The 18,195-nt window shown below is 39.9% G+C and overlaps 1 protein-coding gene across 1 annotated transcript in view; it reads left to right on the top strand.

Annotated features, from left to right (window-relative positions):
- FBXL17 (F-box and leucine rich repeat protein 17) overlaps nt 1-15,159 on the top strand; it is a 539,741-nt gene extending 524,582 nt beyond the window's left edge. Inside the window, exon 9 of the mRNA XM_032156700.2 lies at nt 12,293-15,159. Coding sequence (XP_032012591.1) covers nt 12,293-12,433 — 141 coding nt within the window. The 3' untranslated portion in view covers nt 12,434-15,159. The remainder of the gene's footprint in view (nt 1-12,292) is intronic.
- Nucleotides 15,160-18,195: the final 3,036 nt, after the last annotated feature.

An 18,195-nucleotide genomic window follows, 5' to 3' on the forward strand; every position in this document is an offset into this window, starting at 1 on the left:
ATATGTTTTATTAATAGTTTATTTTTTCAAGAAATTATCTATTGAGTGGCTTACTATATTCCAGTCACTGTGATAGATGATAGGTCAGAAAAAACAGTGAACAAGATATACTCCCTACCCCATGGGGCCTGCAGCCTCTTGGGAGAGGACAAGCAAATGGGCAGCTACAGTACTGTAAAATTGCTGATTATTTATTTTTAAATGGCACCCAAGGTTATGCTTCTTCTGAACAAAAAGCCTCACTTTGATCCTGCATCAGCTTTCAGCTGTGGTCCTCTAAGCCTCTCTTCTTGCCATTCTATTTAATTTCTGAAAAGGATTGTCTAGGAACAGTTTTCCTTACTTTCTCGCCACCTGTTATGATCTATTTCCATCCCCACCATGCCACTGATGCTGCTCTTTTCTGGGTCAGCAGTGGCCTCTGTGTCACCAAATGTGGTGGCCATTTTTCTGTTCTCACTTCCCCCATCTCTTGGCAGCAGCATCCATATGGTAACCACTCTGTCCTGCCGGAGAATGCTTGTCTCTTGTCTTCCACGTCACCAGACTGCCAGCTTTGCTGCTATCTCTGCATTCCCCACCGCCTCTCTGTGCCGCCATTCCCTCATCTGTAAAATGAAAATAATAGCATCTATCTCACATTGAGAGAGTTGAGTGAATTAATCTGTGTAGTGTTCCGCCTATGAAGCAAGCAATAAACATTAGCTCTTGTTGTAGTGGTTAATTTTTACCCTTCCTACCTTCATCTCTTTCCTTCTCCTTACTAGAATATAAGATCTGTGGGTTTCTCCTTCTATGTTATATTACCAGGACCTACCACAGTGGCTGGTACATACTAGTTGCTAGACAAATATGTATTGCATGCTGGATGGATGGATAGATTGGATTGTGTTTCTTATCTGCATTCTCTTCAACCAGAGCAGCCCCATTCTTATTGCTTTATGTATTTGAAATCTACAGTTTTGGTTTGTGAAAGTATTGTACAGCTAAAAGTAAATTTGAAAACCATTAGATCCCACTGCCTCTTAATAATTTAATGGATTGTAGAAAGTACCTAGACAGAGGAAAATAAATAAACAAGTAAGAAAGGCTCCCCCTTGGATTTCATATGAATTCCGTATAGCTGGGGAGTTGTGAGGGCAGCTGCAAGCCCTTGGGGATCAGGACATTCAGATGAGCTCAGCATCTGCTCCATGGTTGAACGTGGCATCTTTCAGAGCCCGGCCCTGCAATGCCCTGATTTATGTGCAGTTCATCTTCTGAAAACCAAGAATATAACTTATTTTCAGGTTTTTAAATCTACAAATTTACCGATTACATTAATGCAGAATAAATTTTTGCTAATCATAAATTTGTCTTAGGAAACAGGTCAAATTCATAAATTCTACGTAATGGAAATGGCAATTTTAGAAAGATTTTTTTTCATCAAGTGTGCACTTGCTGATTACCACTACCTTATCCTTTATGTAAGAAAGTAATAACTGAAATCAAGAAAGCCATTATGCACAAAAGAAAACACACTTTTAGTTCAGAGAGCTTTCCCCCTCGATTATGTTTTTCAGCTTAACTTCATGAGTTTAATTTAGAAATACCCAGATGTGTTCCATAAATACATTGCACTTACCACTTACTTAGTGACTGTATTAATTATCTTATTAGGGCCTAGTTGTTGTTGTTGTTGTTGTTGTTGTTGTTTTTCAAATCGTTGACATTTGCTGAACCATTTGTAGCACTGCAGATGACTCCCCCAAGCAACTTTCTCCATCCTGGTGTCCCACATATGTATGTTTTGGTTCTCATCTGCACCACACGTGCATATGCATAGATTTGAGCATGGCCAAGTCCATGGCCAGTGGTTTGTGGCCGTAGAGCGGCCAATGCATGGTTGTGTACCTGGAGCTTGCATGCACTTCGCTGGAAACATCTTTCTCAGTGGAGAATAGCTTGGTGATACAGGGAATGAAAATGTCACTAATTTTTCTCTCTGACAGTCTGGTTGTTGGACTTCCTGTCACACTAATCTCTAATTAGAGGCTTCAGGTTAGCAAGCCCCAATTCTCACTTAACACTGCAGGCGTTTCTGTGATCCCCATCCTCCCAAGTTCTTTGCTGCTTTCTCACTGTGCTAATTCAAGTGAATAGAAGCAGTGCTAGTGTTAACAGGCAACACACATTTCATGAAAAAGAGACAGCATGAAGCCAGGCCTGTTGTGATATTGACAGAGCATAGCACTTCCAATCATTGCAGATTCTGAAATGGAATGACTGCATTTGACAAAGTTGACTGAATTTATGAGCCTGCCTCTGTCAGGTTCATTGCATTCTCAGTATCTGTCTTACTGTATACTTTGAGATTTTTAGATGAGTTTTTGTTTGTTTGTTTGCTTGTTTTTGTCACCCAAGAGTAGTATTTCTTACCTCTGTGTGAAAAACGCATCCTTAAAGACCCCAGGCTGCCGGTATGAGGTTCATGCATGAAGCGTCGTATGGATGTTCTGTGGTCAGCTGACTCCCATATTTAGCAGGTTGTTTTTAGGCTCCAGTGACATAGTCAATTTTTCTTCTTAAAATTTCTTTTCTTAAAATTGTATTAACCCAGCACTTTGGGGAGGCCGAAGCGGGTAGATCACGAGGTCAGGAGATCGAGACCGTCCTGGTTAATACAGTGAAACCCCATCCCTACTAAAAATACAAAAAAGTAGCTGGGCATGGTGGCACACATCTATAGTCCCAGCTACTTGGAAGGCTGAGGCAGGAGAATCACTTGAACCCAGGAGGCAGAGATTGCAGTGAGCCGAGATGGCGCCACTGCACTCCAGCCTGGGTGACAGTGAGACTTCATCTCAAAAAAAAAAAAAAAAAAAAAAAAATTGTATTAAATACCTAATCATGAGTACCCTCTCCTTCCATATCATGGGTTTTCCACTAAGGAAGCACTAGGTCCATGTGAGAACTGAGGATAGGATAATTTTTTTTCCTTCCCCTTAGCTGTTGGGAAGATCAGATGGAGGCCACCTTTGGCTTTGCCTAATTAGAGATCTAAGACTTGATGCTGAAGGAGAGGAAGCCAGTCCATTTTTACCACATTCAAAGAATACACATTTTGTTTCAGACAGTGATGAATATTTGAAAAAAAGAAGGGCTAATAAGCTATAGTAGCAACAGTTCCTTTTCCCCAGAATCTGTAGCTCAGAGGTGTCACATCATGGGAAGTGGGCAGGTGCTTAGTTCAGACCTTGCCTTCAGATCCCCAAGAACAGAAATCACCTGTGCCTTCTAGGAGCTTTTCAGTCGGTGGCTTTAAACCAGTAGGTCTCACCTGATCTGCATTTCAGAACCTCCTGGGAGCTTTACAAATCCTGATGCCTGGCGCCCTCTCCACCAAGACTCCAATATAACTGGTCTAGGATATGGCCTGGGCATTGGGACTTTTAAAAGATCTTCAGGTAGTTCTAATGAGCAGTTGGGTTGACAACCACTTTATTCTTGTTTGTATCTTGCTTGCCATTGTAGACACAGTTTAATTCATCCCATGTCAGTAAACATTTATCATAAGTTTGCTATATATGAGTCACTGTAGGGTTTATGGCAGAAGGCCTTGGTTTGTCTGAGAAAGGAAGAGAGAAGGAAGGGAATGTGAAGCTGATCACACGAGAGAACAAAGGAGCCAAGTGCTAAGGTAGGAAGCTTAGCCTTGCCACTGAAGAGAAAGAGGTGAGAGATTGAAAAGCGGCACCGGATTCCTAGTTCCCTGCTCTCACCATGGCAAACCTCAGCAGAATGTGGCATGTCACCCAAACAGGGATGTGCGAAGTCCTGCTGTAAAGGGAGAGAGATAGAATTATAAAAATCTACCGAGGCCAGCAGAGAGCGGGCACATGTTGTCAGCTGTGCAGGATCCTGGAAAAATCAATATATCATCTGCTCTTTTTTTCTTTTCTTAGTGTCCTATTTAAAATATTTTAAACTGCACTTAGATGACTCACCTCATTTACATGCAAATTTGGGGTGTTACTAAAATTCACATTACCCTGATTTCATCCTTTTTAATATGTGCCCATCTTAGAGTCTGTGGGCACCAGCTGAAAGCATATTAAGGGCCGTTTGAATGTGCATTGTTCACGATGACTTTTGCTGGCACCTGGTGAATACCAGGTTCCACAGATATCCACTACAGTTTCCCAGAGAGCCAAGAAACACGGAGAGAAGCAGGCTCCGGAGGCTATTGCCCCAGAGACAACACTCTGCCTCTGGGCCGCCAGGAGTCAGCCTCTGGGGCTGTTAGCAGTGAGTGGCATTGCCCAGGGAGTCTGTGAAGAGTGACAGACCAGTGTGAAGGGCCAAGCCCTGAATTAGGAGGCAGGCGCTGAGTGTGCTATTTGTGATGCCTTCACAGGTATACTGTGGGCACTTTACTTTTCCCACCTGCATATAAAGGGGTCCACCTTCTTCGCCCCTCTCTTCCTCAGAGCAGAGCTATTTGACACAAGAACTTACTGCAGGTATACACTTGAGTTTGTTGGATGGGGCGGGAGAAACATTGCATAGCTTACAAAGTAACGACTGATGAGTTGTTTTATTCTAGCTCATGAGCTGGTTTCTTCTCTGAATAATATGTGCATATTTTATGCATGTGGTACATAGGCTGACACCTCCTTGTCCTTCAGAAGTCCACTGAAATATCATTTCATTTGGAAAGCCCTTTCCAGCCCTCAAGGAGCAGGTCAGGTGCCTACTGCAGGCTTCCTTCTGCAGCAACCTCCACTTCCCTAGAAAGCACTTCTTGGGCTTTGCTGTTGCTGGTGTCATTGTTCCTCCCCTGCTAGGTTATAAGCTACAAGAGGGCAGGGGCCATATCTGGCTTGCAGGCCATCCTACCTCTGTAACAAGGGAAAGTGTTTTTATCGGTGAGAGACGGGAAAGGAAGCAGTGCCCGTTTCTGGCATAGTCACGGATGGCCTATCCAAAGGCCCATTGTCAGGCCTGCAGCTTCATCGCATTTCCATCATGCTTCAAAGTCTCATGCAACCCACAGCTCCACAACAGACCGTTCTGCAGGCCAAATGAGATCCATTATAATTTACATTTAGAGCAGCCATTTTGAAAACATTATCAAGGACTTTGAAATGTATTTATACGCAAACTGCAATCTGTTTTATGTTCAGTGAAAAAACGAATGTCAGTAAACATTTTACAGGGCAGGAGATCAGCTAGGCCCCAGTCGGACACTTGCCACACCACACCGTCTTACCTAAGGGGCCAGGCAATGTGGTACAGTGCAGAGAGCACTGTGCGTTGGGGTCCTGAATTCAAACTCTAGCTACCATTTACTAGCTGTGTGAAATAGGAATTCCATCTGAGTAGGGGTATTCATGCTTAGATGTCTGGGAAATAATAGATGTTCACTGAATATTATTCCTTTCCTGTCTTCCCTGTCCTTACCTGAACAGAGACATACTTTTATTTTGCCTTGGTTATTTGAGTAAAACATTAAGAAATTGTTTTCAAGTATTTTGCCAAAATAAACCGTGCTGAAGAGAAGTGTTTGATTGTCTCTTAACACACGAAAGCCTAATACTACGTGTGTAGCAGTGGCAGCATGGAGCAGTTTTGGTGGCAGAATTTCTCCTTATCTGAGATTGCCATTTATTGCATGCTCCTGAGGCACCAGATACTAAACACTACCATGACAGCAGAACCAACCAAAAAAAGATAGCCCTTCACATTCCCACTTGCCTCCACATAGCGGTGAAGGCATACCAACTCCCCAAAGCCCAAGAAATCAGAAGATAGAAATGGCATTGCTTTGAGTCAGGAGACCTGTCCACAATTTATTCTTTGCCATCAGATAACTATGACATTAAAAGGGAGCTTAAATGTCACAAAATTTCCAAATCGTCTGCCCTCCTGGGCCTGCCATCCTGAGCAGGCTGCTGATGCTGTAAACACCAGTGTCAAATCCTCTGAACTGTGTAGGGTTTTGCCAAGTTTTGGAAACCGATTCACGTCCAGGATCATTAGCATGCCTCTTAGTCTACACACTTGGTATGGAGGGTTGCCATCAGGTAATCCAAAGTGTAGCTTAGTTATTTTCCGAGTACTCCCTGACAGCCACATGACCCATCAAAACTCGTTAAACTACCGTCATGAGCTGCTTTGGTCTCCTGTGCAAAATTATTAGAAACTCTAGGGAAGATGTATCTGGAAAGGGATATCTGGTGATGTCAGATGGAAAAGACAATAGCCCAAAGAATCACCATGGGTATGATCTTCAGAGGATTAAAGGAGTTCGGGGCTGCCATAATATCAGGACTTTAGAGACTGCTACCACTCTAGCTGAGCAGTTTGGGAACAAGGTGAGCTTCTCTCTACAATTTCTGGTACAGTACTATTTGGTGCTTTTTTAATGTACTCAATAAATATTCATTGAACAATCCCTATATGAATTTAGCCAGCACATATTTATTGAGTATATACTATGTGCTAGGAATTTGACAGTGAACAAAACCAGCAAGAATATGTGTCTCATAGAGCCTGTATTCTAATAGGCAAGAATATACCAGACAGTGCCTATAGGACTAACAACAAAGAGATGACTGAAATTCTCCTTGTTGTCAGGAACTTTAAGTGGTTTAGTCTTAAGTGTGATTTTAATATACTCAGATGTCAGATATTTTCCCCCATCATAAGTATGTCTTCTCTTAAAACCTGAGTCAAAAAGGAAGTAGCAGTCACTTAATGAAAATGGCTTCTTCTGCAAATTTTATCGGAAATTACTTTTATTGAACAGTAGGTATCATTGAGGATATAAGTCAGGCCTGGGTTTACACTTATCTAGAACTTTTTGTAGAAATTAATAAAGAGACTGTAATGGCCTAGGTAAATTGGTTACAGCGACTCTCTGTAACTCTGAAGTTTCTCTCCTCACCCTTCTGTAAGAGCAGCAGCCATATCATGAAATTGTGGTGTGATTTACCTTCATTAGCATAGCAATTTGCCTCACATTTTCACAAAGTGCTAATAGATGTTAACTCAAAATAGATTAAAATACCAGACAAATTGCTACCACCTTAAAAAGAGTTACAACAATTTTGAAAATGTAAATTATGGTTATGCAGCATTTGGAGAGAAGTATAAAATCCAGTCTTCCTTATATTAAAAAAAAACTTGTGGCACATGGTTTTTCCCCTTTAATCACAGTAATTTCTTCAAATCACAGTGCAGCATATTTTTTTAGGAAGATACACTGCATTTTTTAAATCTCATGTGTCATACAGGAGTTGCCATTGATAGTTTTCAGTAGGAGGAAAAGAAATTGAATACAGAAAACCAGGGATCATGGGGAAATTAAAAAAAAAACTTCATCTTTAATGTTCCCTTTTTATATTACATATATTTTATAAGTTGGAACAGAGAGAGGTTCTTTTCATTCTAGCGAGTGGAGTTGTGCATGACAAAATGTCTGCAGGAATGTGCATGTAGGCATAACGCTGTAAAAGGATTTGGGCTCTGCTGGTGTCTTACGCTGAATCCTCTGTGTCACCAAAGCACTTATGGAGTCCATACAAAGAAAAGGTGAGCATAACTTGTACTTCTGAGGAGTAAATGAACATAACTGTAGTACAATATTTGTCACACTATTGCCAGGAGAGATTATAAGTAAAATAACCCTCCCAAAGTAGGAGCCCATGTATTTCCCCTGAATAACTTCTACCCAACAGAGCTCTAAAATGAAATATTTGCATTTTCCCCACTGCTTTGTTTCCTAGGATTTACAGAGTACAGTTAGCAAAAGGATTGCTTAGAAGATAGATTATATCCACAGAGGATTACTGGTTTCATTTTTCATACAGTTACACAAAGTCAAATTATTGTCTATTCTTACCCCAAACCTATGAAAGCCAGAGAACAAACACATCATCATCTATATTCTCAACTACAGATGTATTTTACTTTGTGCAGCCGAAATAGGTAAGTTGCATTTTGGGAAATCAGAGGATATATAAAATACACTGGGGGAGCTGGCAAAATAAATTAACCCTACCATGAAATTATTTACTAAAGTGAACAATTATTCTCTAATTTGTATACTTCATAAATCCATATCTTCATGTATCCAGTTTGCTTAAGGTGAATTATGTGCCTTTTCCTGGAAAACAGTTATCACATAGAGATATTTTCTATTTTTAAATTAATTGGCCCTCCAAAACAAATTGCCTGTCAACCCTAGGTACAAAAGTCTGTACAAACCTGTGTATAAATTGGAAAAGATGTACCATAGAAAAGAGTTCATATCGTTAACAGTGGCTTTGAATGTTTTCTCTGCTCCATTCTTTTCTCATTTATTTTTAGTTAGTACTTCCTTGAATGCCAAGTGGCTTGGACTACATTTACTTCTTCGCAATGTGATGCAGATTTCCAAGGTTCCTCTGTAACGAAATGACTTCATCTCTTAGGGAAACCTGCATCCTTTTGTTTGTTTATGGCAGAAGGAAGGCAAGGCACCTAACTGCAGCATGGGGAACATCCGTTAAAAAAAGGGAAGAATTTCCTGACAGTGATATATTAGTCTGTTTGTATTACTATAAAGGAATAGCTGAAACTGGGTAATTTATAAAGAAAGAGGGTTTAATTGGCTCATGGTTCTGCAGGTGTACAGGAAGTGCAATGTTGGCATTTGCTTCTGGTGAGGGCCTCAGGAAACTTACAGTCATGGTGGAAGGCGAAGGGGAGCAAGCATGTCACATGGCGAGGCTGGGAGCAAGAGAGAGAGTTGGGGGAGGTGCTACACACACTTTTAAACAACCAGATCTCGAGAGAACTCCCCCACTATCTCGAAGACAGCACCAAGCCATGATGGGCAGACCCCCATGAACCAAACCCACCAGGCCTTACCTCCAACATTGGGGTTCACATTTCAACATGAGATGGGAAGGGGACAAATATCCAAACCATGCCAAAGTAGTCACTTAAAACCTGGACTATGTTGTTAAGGAGAGTTCTGGAATCTGCTCAAGAAAGCATTAACAAAAAATAGATTCTTCTTGTACATGGAGAACATTCTAAAAGTTATTCCTTGCTTGGTGATTAATTTATTTTAAACATTACAACTAGTGTTAACAAGGTTTGTTTTATGAGATAACTTAGAGGTGGAACAATATTGATTAACGCTATAGAGAATTGGTGGCCCTAAGAGATCATGAATTAACTCTTGCATTCAGTGACCATTTACTGAGTGCCTCCTTCAATAGTGAGAGCCACTGTATGGTGGGCCTTTTATAACAGTCACGGTGCTAGGTATATTATTACATTTAATCCCTATAACAGTCCTATGATAAGTACTTTTGTCCTGTCTTTACAATTGAGAAAAACCAAATGTTAAAGAAGTAACATGAGACAGTGTGGGGATTCCTCAAGGATCTAGAACCAGAAATACCATTTGACCCAGCCATCCCATTACTGGGTATATACCCAAAGGATTATAAATCATTCTACTATAAAAACACATACACACGTATGTTTATTGCAGCACTATTCACAATAGTGAAGACTTGGAACCAACCCAAATGCCCATCAGTGACAGATTGGATAAAGAAAATGTGGCACATATATACCATGGAATACTATACAGCCATAAAAAAGAATGAATTCATGTCCTTTGCAGGGACATGGATAAAGCTGGAAACCATAATTCCCAGCAAACTAACACAGGAACAGAAAACCAAACACCATATGTTTTTACTCATAAGTGGGAGTTGAACAATGAAAGTAGATAGACACAGGGAGGGGAACATCACACACTGGGGCCTGTCAGGGGGGTGGGGGACTAGGGGAGAGATAGCATTAGGAGAAATACCTAAGGTAGATGATGAGTTGATGGATGCAGCAAACCACCATGGCACGTGTATACCTATGTAATAAACCCTCACATTCTGCGTATTTATCCCAGAACTTAAAGTATAATTTTTTTAAAAAGTAAAATTAGAATCCTTAATCACATCTTATCAAAATAAAACCTGGTAGATTAAAAAAAAAAAAGAAGTAACATGAAAGCAAGATTCAAACCTGTTTCTGGTGGCTTCCAAAGCCCATGATATGAACCACAGTTGCCATGGTTCTTCTCTATTTTGAACAGCCCAATAGATTTAAAGATAAAAGGCAATCTTTAATCTCCAGAGGCTTTTACTGAGGTGAAATATATAGGCAAGTGGACAGATAATTGTAGTACAGTGTGAGAGTGCTCAAAGAGAGGACATACCTTGCAGGGTGCCTGCCATGGTGCACTGGGAAGGGGTGCCTAACTCAACCTTCTGGGTTGGTTTGCCTAGGGAGGGCTTCCCTGAAGGAGGAGATTATTGAGCTGAATATGAGTTCCTCAAGAAATTGTTGGTCTTCTTGATTAGTATGTTAGTGTCTGGCTTTGCCTTATTCTTGGATTTCTATTTTTTATTTGTAGTTTGTATTTGTTTTAGCATTCACTCACTAATAACTATGCCTGGCTCATCATAGTTCTTAAGTAGATCTTAGATTGGAGCAAGAGAAATAGACATTAAACTAAGCAGTCGTAAACTTAGTACAATAATAGGTACTATGGGGGAAAAGTAGGCAGTAGTGAATGATCTGGAATACTTATGTAACTTAGTGAGGGGAGCAGAGATAAGGCAGTGATCAAAATTTGCTGGGAAAATGACATTTAAGCTAAGAACTCAAAGATGAGTAGTAAGTAGGCATGCGAAAGGGGTCATAATGGATAAGTGGGGCAAAAAGTATTCCAGGGATGTGTAAAGATCCCAAGACCAGAAGGAACTTGAACAACTTAATAAACTGAAACTAGGCCAAGTGGCTGGATAGTATCAAAAATATGCTAGAGGAATAGGCAAGGCCAGATGATACATGACTCCTAAATGTATTATTATAAGCTGTCTGAACTCTAGACTTAGAGCACACGTTTAAATTATATTAAATTCATCAGTTCATATTTGAACTCCAATATGCGTATCAGTTATCCTTTTTTAATTCAAAATTATTTTAGCTTTCGAAAATAAAATGGTATAAATCATAGCTTTATCACAAAAGGAATTAGTTATATGGCTTTGTTAAATTTGGAATAAAAGTTGACTTAAACACAAGCAAGTCTTAAATAGAGAAATGCTCTGGCATCATCAACACAATGTTGAAATATCAACTCTCAGTAATGTAAAAAGATTAACAGATAACATACTTTTCTAGATCACTTAGAAAACATCATGCTAGTTCAGAAAAGTGCAGATAGCTGAATTTCATGATCATCATACTTCTAAGCAGGTTTTCAAAGCAAACAGCAAGGATTTGATGTTGTTTTAGGTTTTTCCTAGTGGTCCTGATCTTTTCCAATAATGGGCATCAAGAGGTGTGCTCAAAAATGTGTGTCACAAGTCCTTTCTTTCAGACTAGCTTACTCGAGATGAATGAAATATTGATGTATTTGAAAATGCTCAAGTGTTCAATAAAGATTTTAAATAAAACTACCTAAAAGTTGTGGTTCTTAGGTTAATCATTTATTTATCTAAAGGATGAAGAAAACTGTCTACTTCTGTGATATGAACTGCAATCAGCTTAAAAATAATTGACAAATTAATCCCTTCACAGCACAGCAATTGTAAAGGTGTTAGTTTTAATTAGGCCTGTCTGATTGCCTTGTGTAATCATGAATCAAGGTGGTATCTTTGATGGTTAAGGTCTATTGGGGCCATCTCTGACCTGCCAGCCATGTATGTTTTAATTATTGATTCCTCACATTTCAGCCCTTTTCACAAAGGAACTTGAAGTTTGCCGTACCTTAACATTTAAAGGGAAGAAAAATAAACATCTTCCCCAACACTTCTGTCTGGAATCTAGTGTATCCTCTCCGGCATTCCACAATTTTTGTCCTAAAAAGGCTGTCGGGTTGATGATGAAGTCAAATGCACATTAGCTATCTTACTGCTTGTTTACCTCCCAAGCACTAGATTTTCAATGGACATTGTTAAGATCTTGACAAATCACAGTCATTTATGCTTCTAGAAAACACTTTTGATTTCTTGATATTATGTCTTTTAAAAATCCCTAAGGGCAGGTGTGTTACTGGGAGATCAGAGAGGTCAGATGAAAGGGGACGCATATCTTCTCACAAAACCCTTCCTCACATCGCTAGGAGGAACAAGGCTAGGGCTCTTTGTGTCACAGTGAGCCGGCTGCAGCACATCAGTGAGCGTGGGCAGCGGCGTGGTGTTGGTGGTCTCTGTGCGTGATGGTGACTCTTCTTTGTTTGCAGGTCAACGAAGTGACGGTGGAACAGCTGGTGCAGCAGTACCCCCACATCACCTTCAGCACCGTCCTGCAGGACTGCAAGAGGACCCTGGAGAGAGCCTATCAGATGGGCTGGACCCCCAACATGTCTGCCGCCTCCTCCTAACGCTCCTGCCCCGCCTAGTCCACTGGGATCATTCAGCAGAGTAGAGGAGAATTGTACATTTGGGGAGCTGATCTCTCGGAAGGGTTTTGACTGTCACCTGTCTGCGTGTGTTAAGTATGTGTATTTGTGTCTTGTTTGCATACTGCATACCAAAAGTGCAGTTGTCATTTGTTCCCAAGTGAGCTGGCTTTTTTTCTTAGAAATTAAAGATTATGAAAGCCACAAACTTTTTAGTTTTTAACTTCAAAGGCTTCTTTCTCTTTAAAAAAAAAAAGGTATTTTTAATATAGAGTCAAAAAATTAGATGTATTATTTTGAGCTTCTAATTGCTGCCACTTGGAGATGTCCAAGTAAGAAGGCCTTCTTTTTACATGGGATGAATTGTGCACTTCTACTGATGACGACTACAGCAGAAGTGATGTTGCACGTATAGGCACTTACACTCTCTCACATATTCACACGTGTGCACATCTACACCAGGGCTCTGATCTACTCTAGATCATTTCCTGACAGAGAAGCCTTCATCCAGGCCACTAAGGTAGCATGTTATCCACTGTTTCACTGTCTAACTCCGTGTATCTTCAGGTGGCCAACTTGCTATCTGGTGGGTGACTTGGGGACTAGAAAGAATAAAGCCTTTTCTAAATTTGTTATATAGAGGCAACAATCTGAACTCCCCTGGCCAGCTCACAAAAGTTAATTACACATTATTCTACAAATGCATTCTGTTGAGCACTAAATATTTTAGTTGGTTTTATGTTAACATTGTGTTAGCTTTTATTTCCTGGGTAGTAACTGGTCAGGATATATTTTAATGATATTTGAAGCCACCAACGTAGCAATTAACATTGAAGCCACCAATGTAATTAATGGTGTGCAGTTATTTTAAAAACTACAGACCATTTCATTATTTTCTTAATTTTGGTAATTATTAAAGTCTGTTTCTGAGATACGAGAGGGTAGTCACATTAATAGAGGATTCATGAGTGAGATATAAGTAGACAATCTTTCTACTGTTGTTGCTCTTTTTGCTTTGCTTTGGGTTCTTGAACAGGTTTTTTGGATATATGCATGTTGTCATTTTGGACTAGTTCTCATGCTACTGCAAAGATCTATTGCTAGCCAATATATGAGTTAAGAAAGAAAATTAGAAAATCTGTTCATTGAAATTCTGTTTACATTTGTCAGAAATAAGCATTTCTTTGTTGAATTAAAGGTTGCCAGCTTCAGTTAAGACAAGACCTATCAGTAAATGAATATATGTTTTGATTTAACACATCTTTACAATTAATTCATAATAGGGACTCAGGCTCAAATAACTGTTCCTGTGTCTAGATTTATAATGAGGACATCAGGGAGCCTTTTTAAGCTAAAGAGTGATTATCTTTCACAGTAGAACTAGAAACAAAACCCTAACTTGTGAATTTGCTATTTATTTTTCCCTGAGTGAATGTAACTGTTATTTGGTCTTTAACAGATATACTGAGGTTTGAGTTTCACTTTCTTTAAGTCTCACATTGCTAACATGACATTAGCTGTAAGAAACAAAAGATAGCTTTACATTCGAATGCCATTTACTGATTTCTGATGATTCTCTTTTTTTGTAAACAACTGTTTCCTTTGATTATGTCAACATGTTTCTGATGTGGCATTTTTGTTTTAATCCCAATCAGTTAGGAAAATCTAGTCAGTAAGCACCATGAGTATTCTTCCCATAACTAAATGGGTTTCTAATTTAATTTGAAGGGAATAAAATTTGTGTAAGAAAAAAGCTGTTTAACATTAATAAACTATATTTCTTCTTACACATTGAACTGTATCATTTTCATATCCACTTCCCCACCACTGAAATATCTTATTTCACAATATTTTAACTGATTTTTAATCCAAAACTAATTTATAAGACAGTATGTATAGTAATAGTAGCTTGAGTGAATATGCAAAAGTTTAATTTTTATATATGTCATACTATATTTTAAATAGTTAAAAAAGACAAAAGAAGGGAGAGCCATCTATGATATAGATGGTACCATTTCAGTTCAAAGTTGGAATAACCTTTGAAGTGTTACAGTTTGGTTGTCAAATGGTTTCAGAGTGTATAATTGATTTTTTAAAATGTTGCATTGTTTGAATCTAAAGTACAGCACTATAACATGCTTTAGCTTGGGGGGGTGGGGGTGGGGTGGGGTGGGGACTTGCACTTATTCTCTAAAATGTTGACTAATCCAGAAAGCCTGATGCAACATAATCTGGAAAACTGCTTTGGTACATTTGTAGAAATCCATAGAAATACCATATCCAGCCTCAAAGCATTAATCTCAAAAAAAACAAACAAACAAAAAAAACAAACAAAAAAAAACAAACAGCCAGAAAAAAGCATCACCTTGAGTGGTCCTGTGATGGTTGTTGAATGTGTTCTCATTAGATGCTTTGAAATGAGGCTTAAAATAATTCTTCTGGGCAATATAGAGTTTCTTTTTTTTTTTGCTTAGAATGTCATAAATACATGTGAACACGTTTAATGCAGGGCTTTTTATTCTCTCCAAAATGTCAACAGTATTTTCAGAATAAAGACTATGAAATATATTGCTGTAGTGGAAAATTCTGGTCCTTTGTCTTAATGTCTTTTTGAGTGGATAAAGAAAATTCACCCGGTTTGTAGTTTCTATATTTCTGTGAATCTTCGACCTTGCAATGGGTTGCAATAAAAGAGAAACAAAACACTGTGCCTTTTGTTTTATTTTAGAGACAATAAATGATCTCCCTGATGCTGGTTGGGTATGACGCATGCAGTGGTCTGTGTATTTGTGTGTTTCACTACAGACTTATGTAGGTTTGACTAACCCAGAATAATAAACGAGACTGAGTTTAGGAGGTTCTAATTGGGCTGGTGATTATAGAGATAAGATTAAAATCTCAAGGATTTACATAAATGTGTATTAGTCCATTCTCACGCTGCTGAAAGGGCATACCTGAGACTGGGTAATTAATAAAGGAAAGAGGTATAATTGACTCACAGAAAACTTGAAATCGTGGCAGAAGGGAAAGGAAACAAGTCCTTTTTCACAAGGTGGCAGGAGAGTGAAGAATGAGAACCAAGCAAAGGGAGAAGCCCCTTATACAACCATCAGATATCATGAGAACTTCCTCACTATCACAAGAATGGCATGGGGGAAACCACCCCCCTGATTCCATTGCTTCCCACTGGGTCCCTCCCACTACACGTGGGGATTATGGGAACTACAGTTCAAGATGAGATTTGGATGAGGACACAGCCAAACCATATCAAGTGAGTTGTTAAAATCCCACTTCCTAAATAGTCTTCATTTATATAGCCATATATTCTATTTTTCCAAAGTAAATAAATACGTAAAACATTTATTGAGTGACAAATATGTTATAGGCACTGGAAATTTAAAGATAAATGAACTCACTCCCACTCTCAAGTTACTCACAGCCTAACAAGGGGACATTCTGGGGCACTAGCAGTAACAGTGGAGTACAATAGATACAATGATGGGCATAATTATGGGGAGCGCATCTAGGGCCGAGCAGCAGCTTTGGGAAGGGAGAGCTTCACAGAGGAGGAGGTTTTCATGAAGGCCAGAGAAGTAGCGAGAATTTACCAGCCTTGCTTGGGGGAAGGAATGGAAGGCAACCTGGAAAATGGAAAAGTATGTGCAGAGGCATGAGGGAATGAGATAGCGTGGAAAGAGCAGGGCCCTTGAGGTAACTGAGTTTAATAGGAAGGTATGTTATATAAAGGCAGCAGGTGGAAAAGTTTCCAGGAAGAAAACAAGGGCAAATCCAACATTCTATGGCCTACTAAAGAGATTGGACTTGTGGGAAAAATCAGATCTGCTAGAAAAGCCTTGCCCTAAATTATTCAAACAAGTAGAAATTTAAAATGCAGGACTTCCACTTATAATAATATAGTGGAAAGGAGATCCTGAAAGATTTTGTGCTATGTAACATCTAAAAATGTTCATTAAAATGTTTTTTAAAAACCTTCTTAAGTGACCAGTATAACTGTGAGAAAGCAAAAGAAATCTCCTGTGGCCTGGGACAAGGGATCACAGGGATCAGCCTAGAACAGGGATCAGCAAAGAGAGGACCCTGGGTCAAATGTGGCCAGACACGCATCTTTGTAATAAGGTTTTCTTGGGGCACAATCATACCCATTTGTTGTTGCGTTCTCTATGACTGATTTCATGCTGCAACAGTAGAGTTGATTGGTTGCCCCAAAGGCCGTGTGATCCACAAAGTCAGAAAGATTTACTCTGGCATTTCACAGAGAAAATTTGCCAATCAACCTAGTTCAGAGAGGTGGTTCTCAAGTATAGCCTCCAGATCAATCACATCAGCATCGCTTGGGAACTTAGACATACAAATTCTTGGGCCCCACTTGAGACCTACTAAATCAGAAACTCAGAGAGTAAGGTCCCAAAATCTGTGTGCAAATCCTCCAGGTGACTCTGATGCATGAACTAAACTTTTATCTCTATAGAGACAAGCCTGGAAATAATCAGAACGTAGGACTACATTGATCACGATAGCCTAGAGAACTTGTGGAACATTTAGGGCCAGTGAATAATTGAGAGCCGTATCTACCTCACAGAAAGCCTGGAATCCTGAAAGGCTCTGCCCTTTTAAAAACAGTGAACTGGCCGGGCGCGGTGGCTCACGCTTGTAATCCCAGCACTTTGGGAGGCCGAGGCGGGCGGATCACGAGGTCCGGAGATCGAGACCACGATGAAACCCCGTCTCTACTAAAAATACAAAAAATTAGCTGGGCGTCGTTGCGGGCGCCTGTAGTCCCAGCTACTCGGAGAGGCTGAGGCAGGAGAATGGCGTGAACCCAGGAGGCGGAGCTTGCAGTGAGCCGAGATTGCGCCACTGCACTCCAGCCTGGGCGACAGAGCCAGACTCCGCCTCAAAAAATAAAAATAAATAAATAAATAAAATAAAATAAAAACAGTGAACTACAATAAATCAAAAGAACAAAGAGGCAGATAGTGAGGACAGTAACCGTTCTCAGCCTGGGATGTTCATGGATTTTTTTAAGGGCTCCCCTGCAAATTAACAGCTACTGGCTAACAACATTCAAATAGGTTTAAGCCAAGTGTGGTGGCCCATGCCTGTAATCCGAGCACTTTGGGAAGCCGAGGCAGGAGGCTCGCTTGAGCCCAGGAGTTCGAGAACAGCCTGGCCAACGTGGCAAGACTCCATCTCTATAAAAATTCAAAAAACTAAAAAAAAAAAAAAAAAAAAAAATTAACCGGGCATAGTGGTACATGCCTATAGTCCCAGCTACTTGAGAGGCTGAAGTGGAAGGATCACTTGAGCCTGGAAAGGCGAGGCTGCAGTAAGCCATGATTACACCACTGTACTCCAATGTGGGTGACAGAGCAAGACCATGTCTCAAACACACACACACACACACACACGCACACACACACGCACACAAAACAGATGTAGTTAGTAACTGAATCTATACTGTTTACATAGTGTATGTTGCTGATCATTGTATTTTTAAGAGGATTCATGTCAGTAGTGCTCAGTGTCTGACAAAAGCAAACAAAAATCATCCTTGGAGGAAGGTACCCTCAACCTAGTCCTCAAAAGAAACCCCAGAGATAGCATGCCAGCAAATGTAAACCCACAATCTAAAATCACAGAGAAATGAAAAGGACATAACCCAGGATTAGCAGGGCAAGTCAGTAGAAACAACAAATAGATCTACATCCTCAAAGACTTCAATA

This window comes from Hylobates moloch, unplaced genomic scaffold (assembly GCF_009828535.3).
Source record: "Hylobates moloch isolate HMO894 unplaced genomic scaffold, HMol_V3 SCAFFOLD_6, whole genome shotgun sequence".
In the NCBI taxonomy this organism is placed as follows: Eukaryota; Metazoa; Chordata; class Mammalia; order Primates; family Hylobatidae; genus Hylobates; species Hylobates moloch.